We start from the raw sequence: 15,388 nt of genomic DNA on the forward strand, positions 1-15,388 counted from the left end.
CTGTCCTCTGCTGTATCCCACTCCATGCAGAAGGTAAAGGAGCCAGATCCCTGGCTCTCAGATGTCTGGGTCATTCCATTCTCTCACAGAGCAGCAGTAGTGCTGTAAACTATCAGTGTCTTTGTGCTTGGGAAAGACCATGGAGGAAAATCGGAAGGGACAGTGCTACCTTCTTTCTTGAGTCTTTTTCCCACAACTAGTAGGGGAAGCCCTGAGTAGGGGGTGGAGGAGGCATTTGTTCTTAAGGGAAATTTGTTGCTCATTGGTTTAAGAGATTCTTTCTGGAGAATCCTAATTTTTCCCCCATAATTCTGCCTTACTACTCACATCAGTCAAGAACTATGATGATTACACCGGTAGGAGATTTTGAAACTTGTTATTCCTGACTGTCCTCTGTTTGCCAAAGTTCATCTGTAAGTCAAAGCACTGGACATGGTGGTGCCGGAGGGAAGTCAGTGTGATGGCGTGGTATTATGTACTTCTGTCACTAGTAATTTGGAGGCTGTCTCTTTCAATGTTTTGCTGTTTTTCATAGCAGTATATTCAAGCCCGCCTTCAGTCCTTGTTGCTCTGCCTGTGCTGTTCTCGATTCCTCACCACCTTTTGAATAATGAGGCCTTGAATTATAGACAAATGATGGTACCAAGCTCTTTATAGCCCTCTCCCTACCACTTATGATCTGTTTGATTTTTCTCATGTGTGAAGTTAGCTCTGTTAAGATGATTTTCTCAGTAGGGCCTCTGTATAGACAGGGACTATGATTCCCCTGCTCTGAAATTGTGTCCCTTGCCTTTTTGACCTTGTTATACAGACACTATATCATTGAATCCAAAATTAATTTTTCATTTGCTGGTGTGTTCTTTTAATGTTACTGAACATTTTCCCCAAAGTTTGTTACTTGCTTTTGGAATTATTTTAAAAAAGGTTGATCAGCTTTTAAACACTTTTTGTCTTGTACGTCATTTTTTTCATTTTGCCTGCTATTTGCACTGTATTATATTTCCTGCTGATATACTTGCATATTACCTTTCAAGCTATTAAAAAATATTAGGGAGGTCTTAACCTTTTCGCTTTGTTTCATTGACCATTTCCTAAATTTTCAGTTTCCAGCTACATTGATTCTCTGGATTTTAGGTGCAGCCTTCTGAAGGCCTGGATCTCAAAAAATGCCTTGTGCAGTTATATTTTCTCTTATTTTCTGGGTTAAAGCTTGGATGGAGCAAAATCTTTAATGTGGTCTTTTCAGTCTCTCTGGTGCTTCCAACTACTTGCTGTTATAATGTCAAAGTTAAATCTTGTTTCTTAGTGAGAATGAGTTTCACACTTCTCGAAATAAATTTAAGATGGGCTGCTTGCTCCCCCATATCCTATCGTTGGAGGTAAACTGCAATTGCTTCTATACTGTGTCTGTATACTGTCTTTGTGGAGTATAAGGTGAGTCATTTGGACTGGCTTATCCCCTTAAAAGCAGGGATGCTCCTGGCAGAGTTTAATGTGAATAAGGGAGCAAAATTAGTTCAGAATCATTGTGCTCCTTGCATTGAGCTCTTCTCCAGTCTCCTAAGAGAAAGAGGAATTTCTCTTACGGAGATTTTCTTGTTCTTTCATCCCCGAATGGAGCATCTCTGTATTCTCATGCAAGGACCATTTAAAATGACTGGTATAGTGGAGTCTAGACGAGTGTACAAGGGTCCTCATCTCTTACATAGGATGCTTTCTGCAATGTGTGTTAGAGCCCAGACAGATTTACTGGGCTCAGGAATCATTCAAAAGTGCGGAGAGAAAGTGGAAAAATGTTGGGATTTCTAGGACTTCAAATACGAAAGCATTAGGATCCACAGATAAACTTCCCACATTTTCTTATCTCACTGATGTTTTTACAGCTACACTGGAGAAGATGAAATGATGGCTGCTAGAATGAAAGATTCTGTCTTGTCTTCCAAGTTTTTAGAAAAAGTTGATAGAAAATTGGGTTAAATATTAATGGAGTTTCTGAAACATCTCAAAATGTTTAGAGATAGCACCATAGTACAATTCTGTGAAAGATAAGCCTTTTGTGACAAAACCTTCAAAAAAGAAGTCCCATGGGAATACATTTCCCATGGTATTTAAACCAGCATAGGCAACTGTAGTGTCAGGATGCCCCTTCTGTTGCTGCCTGAGAAGCAGAGCTCATGATTGTTGGGTATTTTCTGTCCATTTTCTTCCAATCTGACATCTAATTGGTATCTAATTCATATCTCCATAATATCAGTGTTGTAGTAAATAGGCAGCTTAATGTGTGGTGATTGCATGTTTTATTTAGGGCAGTGTAAAACTTACTCTGCTCTTTTTGACAGCTGTTTAAAAGATGTGTATTTTTTATTTGTCCAAAGTCTGAATATTTATAGGTGATTAAAATAAAGAGGTTGTTTAGCAGGTGCTGACTGCAATTTTGTAGCTGCAGTATCATAATCACTTCATGAGGTTTCTCTGTTGAGGAAATTGTCTTTGTTTAATGCTAAAGGATGTAGGTAATCTGTCTCTAATGCCAAATTATTTCAGGGTGTGCACTTCACTTTTTCCCCTACATTTACGTAGATCGGAAAACTGAATGTTCCAAACAACTTGTGGAACAGTTTCCATATCAACTTTTATGTACTAAAAATGTAATTAAAATTGTTCAACCTAAAACATGAAAAAGAACTCAAATTTAATTTATATGGATTTTTAAAAGAAAATATTGTTTCTTATTTAACTGTTTTTGTTAGCATGGTGAATTTGAATTTATCCCGGTAAAAGTCAGTGGCAAGCCACTGTCACCTATTTAAATGTAAGTAGCTGGAACCATGAGGAAATACTGAATTTGAAGAGGTATCTATTCACACACAGTGCTTTTATGCCTTTTGAGTGAATTCATGGTAATCAGGTTGTTAACATAAACAATGCCATCCCATTAACTTCTAAGGTAAATAGCATTAGATGCAAACATCTTTTTTACATTGCTACATGACTTGATTTGTTCTGCATATGGAAACACTTTAAAACTTTTTTGCATTTCCTCTTTTGTGTAAGTGGCTTATGACTCTTGTGATATCTCATCTTTTACCTGCTGTGTCAGCTTTGCATCCTTATCCCCTGTGCACTGGCCTGTGTTCTTCCCTTTCCTATTTATCACTGACACATCTGGAGTGGTGACATTCTTATTCCCTTTTCTGGGTTTATTTTAAAGCTAGAGGAGGCGTTTCTAAAGAGGGAATATGCTTACTACTACTAATTCCTTACAGTTCTTTATTTTCCCTGCAAGATGACTGGTGTGTTTCGATAAAAATGAGTATTTTTGTCTTGGCTCTGGTCAAATATGCCCAAGAGAGATGATTCAAGTGTGTAGTTGGGGAGCAGGAAATGATGGAAGGCATTTGGTAAGGATTTCATGATGCTATTACTTCTGACCAGCTTCTGAAAAGTTATCAGATAAAGCACTTGCTTTGGTTTTAAAGCCATTGAGCTTTGAAAGTAACCAAACAATGGGAATAGATTTATAGCTATTTTTATTGCATCTAGACTCTTCTTCCTCAATGCTTATTTTTATTTCTAAAATGAAAGTCTGCTTATATCTCCTGGCTCAAAGAGACGGTCTCCTACAAACACTTTTTCTTATACTTGAGAAACATTACAGCTAGTCTGTTAAAATTTTATTGTTTACCTTAATCCAAATGTTTGGTAGAGCGTACAGAAGTGATCTTTTTGGCTGTTTGATCATAGGACATTGCAGATGAGATAAAAGAGATTTGGCTTTTGAAAGAATCAGGTTCGATTCTATGATATGCTTACTGTTCTGAGCCATCTGGGGCAATTTGGGGAAGATATGCAACAGCAGATATTTTGCATGTGAAGCTTTTAGTTGAAGTGGTGAATAACCTTGGACTGGGTATATCCAAAGCACTGGTGTTGACCTATATCCTGTTGTGACAGCTGAGAGCAGCAGGTTGGAACTGCTGGATGAAATCCATACCCAGTTGCCCACTGTACTTTCTTCTTGTCACTACACAATGTCAAATCAAAGACATTTTTTTCTTTCATTTTTTTAAAACAGTTGCTTATTCTAGCTGTTTACTAATTTAAAGAGAAGATAGACTTGGTACCATGGTAGGACCACGGGAAAAGTAATTTAAATCACTGGCAGACTATGTCCAGTCTGAGCATCCACCCTACATAACTAGGCTGAGGTGGAATACAACTTCCAAATAAAATAAAATAATGCTTTTTTTTCTCATTAGCTGTTTTGGTGCCTGCTGATTTTGTTGGATCTCTACATCAAGTTGTAAATGGTGTGTGAAATAAAACACTTCTCAGTTGATGGATATGATCCTCATGATTACAAATGCTCTTCAAATTACTGTAGTATGTTTTGTTTAGATCAGACATGGAAGTCTATGTGGTGCATAATGTTCAGTTTAGAAAGGAGATAGAAAGAAGACCAGTAGGAACTGGATATCTGGGTACTGCTACTGGGCTTAATACTCACTGGCCAGTATTAATCCCCGCCCCTCTCCTCTAATTATGAAAACAAAAATTAGAGACTTGCACATGACTTGTCAGCAGCATTCAATGCAGGAATTCATTAATTCTTGACTCTAAGCTTGAGATCCAGCTTCTGGTGATACAGTCTTATTTAAAAAAAAAGTAAAATCTGTCTTAGCTTGTGTATCCTTATTACATAGCTTTCACTGAATCAAATGAATATTCACTAAATGAATATATGTATTAGGTGAATGCTTAAAAAGAAAGAAATGTGTTCCAAAATGTGGATTTTCTAAAAGGGTAGTATGAGTTTTAGTCTGTTGTGTTTTGTAGTGGCACTTTGGTATGATAATGTCATTCTACCCTTTGAGAATTTATACTGTCAAGTGAGATAGGGCTTGGGATCTCTGTGTGCCTCTGAAGTGAAAGAATGGAAACTCGGCAGCTCAAAGTCATTTTGGAATCAGGCTTCCTTAGTGATTTCCGTATATAGACATGAATCATGACTCAATAGCTACTAAACCAGCGGTGTCTACCTTATCTACCTATCTATCGATGTGTTTTTAGCTCCCAGCATAATGCTCCTAGTCACCCAGATCGTGTCATTGGTCCCTATGCTAAACCCCTTTTCCAGATAGAAAACAAGACTCTCCCTAGCACATTATCCTATCAAACAAGGAAAGCTGAGTGCAATGCAACTTTCAAAGTGCCCTGTATGAACATGATAGTAGTACTGTTTGAACCACCTGCACCATTTTCTGGCCATCTAGGAACAATATCTGTAGCCAGGCTGGAGTGTACTTAGCTGGGCAGAGCCAGGGCTTTTGTCTCTGTAGAGCAAAGGGAAAAGGAAAGCAAGTCATGTTCTTTCTTCTTTTCCACACGGATCCTATAACAATAGACACCCATATTCCCCGTACCAGCTGTACTTTTTGTGTCTGAAGCTGTTGCCAGCAGATGTCAATTATTTTTAATCGCTGTTTTATTTTCTTGATGTAGTTTTAACTTCTGCACCCCCACCCCTTTTTGTAGCCTTAGTGGGCTCAGGCAGGTTACAAGTACAAGATGTCATTGTAATAATCACTCTGCAAGGAAAACTGAAGGAGTAAAACAAAGCATTTGCTGCAGTGAAGTGTTTTTGTTGTATACAGCCTCTCTACTAGGTTTTGCAGAGAGGATCACTTCCCTGGTGAATGCTTGAAGAAAGCCCTTGCTGATTAGAGGTGATGAAGGCCATCACTTCTCCCTCTCCTTTTGTTTTGATTCTGTTGTTGTTAAGCTGAGGAGCTGATGCCTGTTGTGTGCTCTTTTCCTTGGTCTCTATGCTGGCATGCTCCCATTTCTAAAGTGAGCTCTACCAAAGCAGCTAATGGTAATTTGCATCTATAAGTGCTACTTTAAAGAAAAGAGAGATAATTTCAATGTGTGCACATGTGTTTGATTTATTCTAGTGGTTATGTGCTATTTGCTGCTCTTGTGATTGAGGACTGCCCATTCTGTGAATGTGCTTAATACTTTGAAAACTTGAAAGTTATGATGGCACCCCACACAATGTCAAAATGTGCATTTGAAGTAAAAGCCCAGCAATTCAGATCATCTGGTCTTGTTCATAGCAGGTAAAAGGCTGCCTTGATGACACTTAGAGCAAATGAATTTCTCTCCTGCAGTCATGCACTGAATAAATTGCTTGATCTAGTTCGGTACAAAAGGACATGATCTATAAATAGTTAACAGAGCTTTCTTCAGGATAAGTGATCTATAGACTGGAACTCTCTCTTGGGGTCTTTTAAAAAAGTAAGTGCTGATATGAACAAAAGGAAAGTTTGTTTTAAAAAAAGGCCTTTTTAATGAGATTGAAACTCACATACTTTAACTTCCTTTTGAAAGCATCTGGCCAACCACTTCAAAAGTCCAAAAGGCTAACCTTACAGAGACTTGAAGAAAAGAAAAAAGGTCAATCTGCTAATCTGATGTGAATATATTGTCAATAACTGAAAATACAAGATAAAACAGCTGGTTAATTTGAATCAAAGAAATTGCTGTCATATAAGCATCAGTGAATTCAATTTTTACAGTTTTGGGCTTAAAGGAACTTCTTTTTATGACATTTTTATGCATTTGTCGATATACCACACTGTTGGCCACAGGGTCTCTCTGTCCTATATGCTCTTTCATGCACTTTTTTGGGCAACTAATCTTGCAGGTTTTTAGACTGTTGGTATTTGTGATAAGCAAAACTTCTAAGACATTTTAGTGTGCTAAAGGAAGCATCCATCTACCAAATTTTCATCATCGGGTATTTTAAGAGGGAAGAAAAATTCTATAAAATCATAGACTCATTAAGGTTGAAAAGTATCTCCAGGGTCATTGAGTCCAACCTTTATTCGAACACACCTTGTCAGCTAAACCATAGCACAAAGCCTGACTTTCCAGGAGAATGTGGTGGGAGACAGTGCCAAAGGCTTTACTAAAGTCCAGGTAGACGATATCCACGGCCTTTCCCTCATCCACTAGGTGGATCACTGGGCCATAAAAGGAGATCAGGTTGGTCAAGCAGGACCTGCCTTTCCTAAACCTGGTCTGACCCCCAGTTGTCCTGTCTATGCTGTGTGATTGCACTCAAGACAATCTGTTCCATAACCTTCCCCAGCACCAAGGTCAGGTTGACAGCTCTGTAGTTGCCCAAATCCTCCTTCTGACCCTTCCTGTAGATGAGTGTCACATTGGCCAACCTCCAGTCATCTGGGACCACCTCAGTTAAGCAGGACTGATGACAAATGATTGACAGTGGCTTGGTGAGCTCTTCCACCAGCTCCCTCAGTACCCTCAGATGGATCCCATTAGCCCCATGGAGCTGGGAGTGTCTCTGTCACAGCAGGTCACCAACTGCTTTCTCCTGGATTGCAGGGCCTCTGTTCTGCTCCCTGCCCCTGACTGCCAGCTCAAGGGCTGGCTGTCCTGAGGAAAACCAGTCCTTCTGTTAAAGGCTGAGGCAAAGAAGCTATTAAGTACCTCAGCCTTTTCCTCAGCCTTGGTTACAATGTTCCCCTCAGCATCCAATAAAGGATGGAGGTTTTCCTTGGCCCTCCTTTTTTGTTGTTAATGTATTTATAAAAACACTTTTTATTATATTTCCCAGCAGTGTCCAGATTGAGTTCTAGCTGAGCTTTTGCCTTCCTAATTTTCTCTCTACATGATTCTTGTACTCTTCCTGAGTTTGCTGCCCCTTCTTCCAAAGGTCATAAACTCTTGTTTTTTTCCCGAGTTCTAGCAAAAAGCTCCCTGTTCAGCCAGCTTGTCTTTTGGCACATAGGGATGGCTTGCTCCCATGCCTTTAAGATTTCCATCTTAAAAGTATGTCCAGCCTTTCTGGACCCTTTGTTAATAATGGTGGTTTCCCAAGGGACTCTGAATTGTTAGGTTCTCTTTCCCTGAGTTGAGACCAGTCATCTTGAAAGTGCTCTCAATATGGATTTCCCCGCAAAAGCCTGTATGATCTTGGACACCAGGCTAGTAGATGTCAGTGTATTCTTTATTTTTGCAAGGTGCTGCACTTGGGTTGGGTCAACTTCCAGGTATCAGTACAGGCTGGGGGATAAATGGATTGAAAGCAGGCATACTGAGAAGGATTTGGGGGTGCTGCTGGATGAGAGGCTTCATGGGAGCCAATAGTATCATGGGCTGCATCAAAAGCAGCATGGCCAGCAAGGTCGAGGGAGGTGATGCTGTCTCTGTGCTCTGGTGAGATCCCACCTGAAGTGGCATCAACCTCACAGACTTCTATGATAAATTGACAGGATTTGTGGTCTAGGGGAGAGCAGTGAATGTAATTTACCTTGACTTTAGCAAGTCTTTTGGCATGATCTCACCCAACAAAATAAAAAGCCAGTTGAGTGGTCAGACTCAGTGGGCCATGGTTAATGGGTTGTACTCTACTCAGAGGTCATCAAGGGACTACAAGGGTCTATATTGTGACCAGTTGTGTTCAACAACCATTTCAATACATGGAGGCAGCAGTAGGAGTGCACAGTCATAAGATTTACAGGAGACAGAATTGGAGAAAGTGCTCAATGCAGTCAAGGGCAATGCTGCCACCCAGTGGGACCTCGACAGGCAAGAGGAATGGGTTAATGGGAACTTTGTAAAACTGAGCAAACTGAATGTCTGTCTTGTAGACGCAGTATTTGATGTAGTCTGAGTTTTGAGTAGAAGGATCTAATGACCTCCCTCTATCTGCAGACTACACCTCTGTTAACAGAGCACAGGGCACTGATAGCAGCTTTTGGCGCCAGGGCATCCTGCTGGCTCAATCACGTCCTGCTGACGTGTCTGCCCACATCTCCAAGTGCTTCTCCACAGAGCTGCTCCCTAGCCAGTCAGGTTGTAATGTATCTTTGCGATGGGTTCATCCTTCTCACATGTTGGACTTAAAAATAAGTCTTGAATCTCACAAAGTTTTCATTAGCCCCTCCCTCTTGCCTGTCTAGGCCCCCCTGGATGGCAGCCCTGCTCTTGAGTGTTTAACCCAGTTTTGTGCCATCTGTAAACTTGACAAGAGTACACTGTCACCTCTTCCAGGACATGGTCCTGGAAAATGTCAAACACTTTGAGTGTTATCAGACCCCGGGTCACTAGCAAATACAGTCCAAAGAACAGCAGAAAAAGCATATACAAGAGGGAGCTTAACTAAGAAGAACTGCCCACATGGGAAATCTTACTGGGTTTCTTTGCATTTATGCATAATTCATTTGCATTTATGAATGACAACATGTGAAGTACTATTTAGTTGCTGCTGTTTCGTAATGTGGCAGATATGACTCTGTTTTTGTTCAAGGTTCTTAAAGACAATGTGGGGAAGTTAGAACACGTTGTATAAGAAGACCTAATAATTTCCAAGACAACTCTGCAAATTACCACAAGTTCTTACAGGCTCCAGGTAGCCAGTAATTTTCATGATAAAGGAAGTGTGTTGTGGTTATTGGCTATGGGAATGTATAGAGAGCTGCAAGATAGTGTTTGAACTCTTCTTCTGGCTGGGAAAAACTTTTTTACATTAAAAACTAGCAAAATATTTTACAAAATGCCTGGGGTTTCGTGCATCATGCTTCTGAAGAAAGTCTTGGGCTCATCAGCCTCATAAAGACTTTCCTCACATTCTTGAGGTTGCATGGGACTGCAAAAGGTAAGGGATGATAGCTTTGAAACAGGACAGTTTTCACTTGCCTTTTCCATTCTCATGTGCTTCTTTGTTGGCTGGACAGTAGATTAGATGAGAATTTAATGCATTTTGTGAAAACTGGGAACCAAAAGCCGCTTTATCCAACTCAATTTGGCTTAGTCTGAGATCACTGCAGACTGCTGCTGAATAATGCTGCCTACAGCTGGACTTCTATTGCCACACTGTGCTACAAGTCCTCTGGCCACCTCCTCTTCTGCACAAGAAGCAATACCTATCCTTTACCTCATTGATAAAAATGTAAAGAATCTCATTGCTGTTTGGCATGGTGCAGTTCGCAGTGATGGAGGTGATGAGTCTTCTGCTTGGGACTGTTACTCTTTTTACAGAAGAGGACAGCTTTGCTTTACGTAGGCTTGAACAAAGTCCTCAAACATATAAGCTACCTCGCATTTGCAACAATGATGCTTGCTGCTATTGTTCCTTCCTTGCAGGAATGATTTAAGGTTTCACGTTGTAGAGCCCTTGCTACCCACTGGATGTACCTTAGACTAATGGCAGTTGAAGGGATTGGAGGCTATGACAGTGAATACTGATATGTTTCCTGTGAAGAGTAATGTCTGTTTTCTTGAAAAGTACATCTTCATGGGCAGTGGTCTTGATCAGAGAAAGACCTTCAGCAGGGCAGGTCTGCAGAGGGTGACATTTTATTTTGTAGATAATGATTGATTCGGGAATGCCATCACTTCTGCTGTAGCAAGAGGTAGAATTTAGGGCTGTAAGTAATATGGCTAAGGGTGGCATAGCCAAGTAGTTAGGGCCAGGACTCTTCAGTTGAACACCATGCTGAGAGGCAGAATTGAAACCATGGGATTAAATCAACAGACTTAAGTTAGTCAGACTCAAGGCTGGCATGAGGAACTTCAGGCATAATGTTTTGAAGCATCAGGCAGGAAACAAATGCTTCAGCTGCCCTCCAGTCTCGTGGAAAACCACCTTCATTTCCAGGAGAAAAAAAGTGACATGTGCCAGATGTACGCGAGACTCTGCATTAGTAAATTAACAGGGCTATAACACTCAGGCTTGTGCTGCCTTCTTTAATTGCCTGACATGCACACAGAATGCCAAATTATGTTCTCTAAAGGAAACTGAATGCAGATTATGCTTTGCAGCTCTTTGCACTATTGGTTAGCTGGTATCTATCATGCTGAACATCAGGAACTCACTCCACAAGAGGTGAAGGGGCTGCTGCTTGCGTAGTTCAGGTGCATGCCAGCGTAAGTCTGCAAAGTTGTGACAGTGGGGTAAGCTGTTGACCTTTTTCTACCATTGTGTCTTGGACTTGTCACTCTTCTTTCTGAGACCTCATTTACGGTAGCTTTTGTATTGGAAATAATTTTAAAGGACTGTGGCTGCTTTTATCTTTTATGTCCTTACCTAGGGACAAACAAACCTTTTAAAAAAGGAATATTTCACCACCACTATGCCAGTGGATGTAGTGCAGCAATGCAAACATAGCTACTGTAGATGCACATACACATATGTGTATGCTTGGAACTGAGTAGTTAAGGATAAAGCTAGACTATATAGCTGTGGTGTAAAGCACAGTGTGACCCACTGCAGGAGTGAATTCACTGGGATCTTCTCCCTACAGTTCAAGTGTTAGCATCCATTGAATGGTGATTTGTTCTCGGCTGTTTTAGGAGCACAGAAGCAAAGTAAGATGCAAAGTAGTCAGTGTAATGTCATTAGTTAATCCCCATGTCTGCCTTCATACCCTAAACCCCCACCCCCAATCCCCCAAGCCTAAAGCAAAAAGGTCCTGGTTTTATTGCGGTATTAGGTTCAACTATGACATCCATTGCTAGAGGAGGAATGAAGGCAAATGCAAACTTCTGACGAGTTCTTTTGCTGTCTTCTCTCTTCCCCTATTTCGCCCTGCTGGTCTTGCTAGACTGTTGGCTGTTGAGCTGCAGAAAGAAGGTTTGCTCTGTTAGGTAAAGTATTGGTTTGATTTCAATCCCCATCTGGTTTTTGGTACACCAAGTCCCATCTTCCCCTTCACCCTGCCTTTTCCCTCATTTGTAGTAAGAGTAACATGGTCACTACATGGTAAATATCTTACCCTCAGTCCTTGTTAATTTTCTCTGATATCTTGACCTCCTGTCTTTGTCATCCTACCTATTGGAGTATAGATAGCTAAATTTCCTTGGGATTCTCTTGGCTTTGCATCCTCAGTTGGTTACATGCAGTGCTAATAACGCAAAGGTGGTGCGGCCAATCCCCATATAGGCCATTAACTGTAAGAGTTGGACGTGATGATCCTTGTGGATCACTTTAACTGAGAATATTCTGTGATTTCTATGATCTTCCCCAGTTGCACATACCATGGTGAGCTGCAGGTGAAGGCAGCTAAGACCCTGTAGCTCCATTCTGTGAGAAGACTGCTGCAGTTTATGGGATATGCGTTAGTTCATATAACCCTTCCCCTGACCCTCTATTCTTTCTTGAATAGGGAAACCGTAATAGTGGCAATATATTGTCTGCTGGTTTCTCTATTGCACATAAGCAGCCTAGAGTGCCACAGTTTGTTTAGACTTAGCACCTGCTTGCCGTCTCTCCTTTCAGGGTGGTTTCCACTAGAAATGTTTTGATACTAACGTAATCTGGAATCAATAATGGCGAGACTCGTATAGACCCTTGTGAGGGATTTTGGACAGGTCATTTACAGCTGTGAGACATTTGGTTTACTTCTCCTTTGCTCATCTGTACAGTGGCAAAAGAGCTAATGATTAAATTGAGTTTGTTGGTGAGGTATTGACTTGCCTCCTGCCCCTGGAACACCCTTTGCTAGATAGCAGCTATAGATTTTCTGTGAGGCTGTGTGTAAATCCTACACTGGCTCAAGCAGTGCAGTGTACACTTGAAGGTTCTTTTGGGGACCAGTAGCCTGGTCTGCTTTGATGCTATCTCACCTCTATCCCTGGACACACATGGTAAATGATGTTTTCAGACCCAGACTCCATGCAGACAGTCTTTCTCTGGTTTTAGTGATAACGACAGAACTTTTTAAACAATTACCTTACCAAAGTTCAGTTGGTAATCAAAGAGGGGTGAGATAGAGCACTGGATTTGCATTTCTCCATTTGGAAAGTCTTTTTCAGATGTTTCTCCTAGTCTCAATAAAAACAGTATTTGCTGATACGTGTTTGCTGAGAGCAGGCTGGGTTCACCAGGGTGTTCCAGCTGCTCTGCAGTGCTCTGGAAATACAAACCAGCTGCAGGTCTGGCTTAACTGAAGCCAGGTTTCTGGCTGGTTTGCATCACTGGAGCAGTGTAAAGTACCTGAAGCATGCCAGCTAATCTGGCCTATTGGTGAACCATTATAAATGACTTGTTTTTCTTCTTGTTCTTTACATGTAACTTTATTTATAGTTAAAGCCCATGGAAATTGCGTAGATTGTATCACTAAGGCCAACTTCGTATTCTGAACTAAAGTCTATAACATTTGAGGGTTTTTTAAGCCAGAACTTTTTCTTCTTAACTGAAATAAATTTATCAAATTACACACTGCTCCTCTGCACTTGTTATGGATTTCTTTTAAGATGCTTCTTCTTCTTCTAAGATGAAATAATGATAAGTCTGAGACCCAAAAAAGTAGGCTTTATAAATTTTATTTTGTAAAGTGTGTGCTCAGCTTTTATTCTAAATGCATTAAATTTTTTCTAGTTTATTGAGAGTGTATGCAATAGTTGTATCATTATCTCTATTGTCTGAAATTTATTGATTAGAAAATATTTTGGAGATTTTGAGAGAGGAAAGAAATTGGCCAACCAAGATTTTTCTTCTGTTTATGGTAAATTATATAACTGAAATAGTAGTTACCTACCTTCAATAGTATGATGAGTGTTCAAAACATGCCATAAAAATTCATCACTAATTGTATTAGTCCATATATAATAAATTTTTTCACAATCATCTCACTTTTTTCAGAACCCAGAATTTTTTGCTCTCCACCTAGAAATATTTTTGTATAATGAATATGGGATGGTAAAAAACCCCCCACTTTCTGGATAAGCATATTGGCATTCAAGTCAGAAATTGTATTCCTCTGATCAACTGTATATTGAAAGAAAACATGTCAGAATTTGCAAAGTTTTTCTAGACTTCGAGGCAAAACGCCGAAGAATTAATTACTGCCTCATATTAATTAAGATAACAATGCAAAGCCCTTCATTAGAAGCATAGGAAAAGTTCTTCCTTGGTCCTTGGAGAGAATATTATATGCAAGCCCTGTTGTGTGGGTTGCAAGGTGTCACTGGAATTTATATGCATTACTTGTCTAATTGCAGTAAATGTAGCATGTCCAGATAGGTTTAAAAGTTGGATGGCTGTTTGTTACTTGCTGGAAATCACTTGAAACCTTGCTACTCAGAGGCAGCTGTTCACAGGTCCTTCACCTCTCCCCAGAGATAGCTGGAAGACTCTGTTGTTGGACCCTGTCTTTTATGGCAGAAGCAGTAAACATGACAGGTTGTTTGGGAGCCATCTGTTTTAAAATGGTTGCTGCTTTGTATGCAGTAATGAACTTGAGATCAGTTTTCTGTCTGTCTTCATAGTAACAGCCTTGTTTGGTGTCACAACAGGTGGAAGTTGATGGGATGAAACTAAATGTGACCAGTGAGTGGAACCTGGCTTCACCCTTGTTGTCTGTCACCATTGATGGCACTCAGAGGACTATACAGGTAATCTCCCCAAAGTGTCTTTGGGCATACAAATAATACTGAAATGTGGGGTCTAAACTTGCTGCATCATAAAAATTACGTGATGTTGTATAAACAGCATAATGTTTCTACTTTGAGACAAATTCACTCCACTAAAGCTCTGGATGCACTCAAAATTACTTATCAAGAGTTTTGAATATCTTGCTTTTAATGAGAAGTTCCTTATTTAGACAGACGTTTACCCCAGCTTATAGGTTCTCTTTACTTAGTGGCTTGGGAGAAGATAGAGTTTCTTAATCATGTAAAAAATAAGAAAGGGTTTACTGAAAAAAACCCAACCAACCAAAAAACTAATCAACTGAGACAAACCAAAAAAACCTCCCTCCTAACCAACAACAAAAACCCATGTGGTGGTCTACAGTAAAATTAGTCTCTTCTTCATGTTTGAGTTGTGTGATTGTTACACTTTTGGGCCTTTGCAGTTTGAAAGTCACAGGACAGCATCTCCCATGTAACGTATTTTTTTTTATACTTTAAAGAAATATGATTAGTTCCATGATTTGAGAGGATAAACATAGAAAACATCCCAAACTTATGTGGCTCTAAGAAAAGAGGACTGAAAAGGTTGAAGTGATTGTATATGCTTTCCTTCTGAACACTTATGTGTTTGAAACATAAAAAAGAGAAATGAAAAAAGAGAATGCTTTTCTAAATGTAACCACATTCAGGATTTATATATTTATTGACAAATCATTTATTTACAAATATCTATTGATCCTGGCAGTAGTGAAAAACAAATCAAAACTGACTGAAAGTATTTTTCTGCATACAGCAGTATCTATTGCCTATATATTTATCAGTGATGCAATGGTCAGATTTTTCATAATTTACAATGAAATGTGTGAGTTTAGTTTTTCATTTTCACCCCTGGTAGATTACCCAACTGGAAATACTATTTTTGTTCTGATTGAATTTGAAAGACTGC

General features: G+C 39.9%; 1 protein-coding gene across 1 annotated transcript in view; it reads left to right on the forward strand.

Moving 5' to 3' along the window:
* Window positions 1–15,388, forward strand: part of PCCA (propionyl-CoA carboxylase subunit alpha) — a 273,796-nt gene that overhangs the window by 189,414 nt on the left and 68,994 nt on the right. Inside the window, exon 20 of the mRNA XM_032100130.1 lies at window positions 14,326–14,424. Within this exon, the coding sequence (XP_031956021.1) occupies window positions 14,326–14,424 (99 nt within the window). The remainder of the gene's footprint in view (window positions 1–14,325; window positions 14,425–15,388) is intronic.

The sequence above is a fragment of the Corvus moneduloides genome, chromosome 2, assembly GCF_009650955.1.
Source record: "Corvus moneduloides isolate bCorMon1 chromosome 2, bCorMon1.pri, whole genome shotgun sequence".
NCBI classification, from domain to species: domain Eukaryota; kingdom Metazoa; phylum Chordata; class Aves; order Passeriformes; family Corvidae; genus Corvus; species Corvus moneduloides.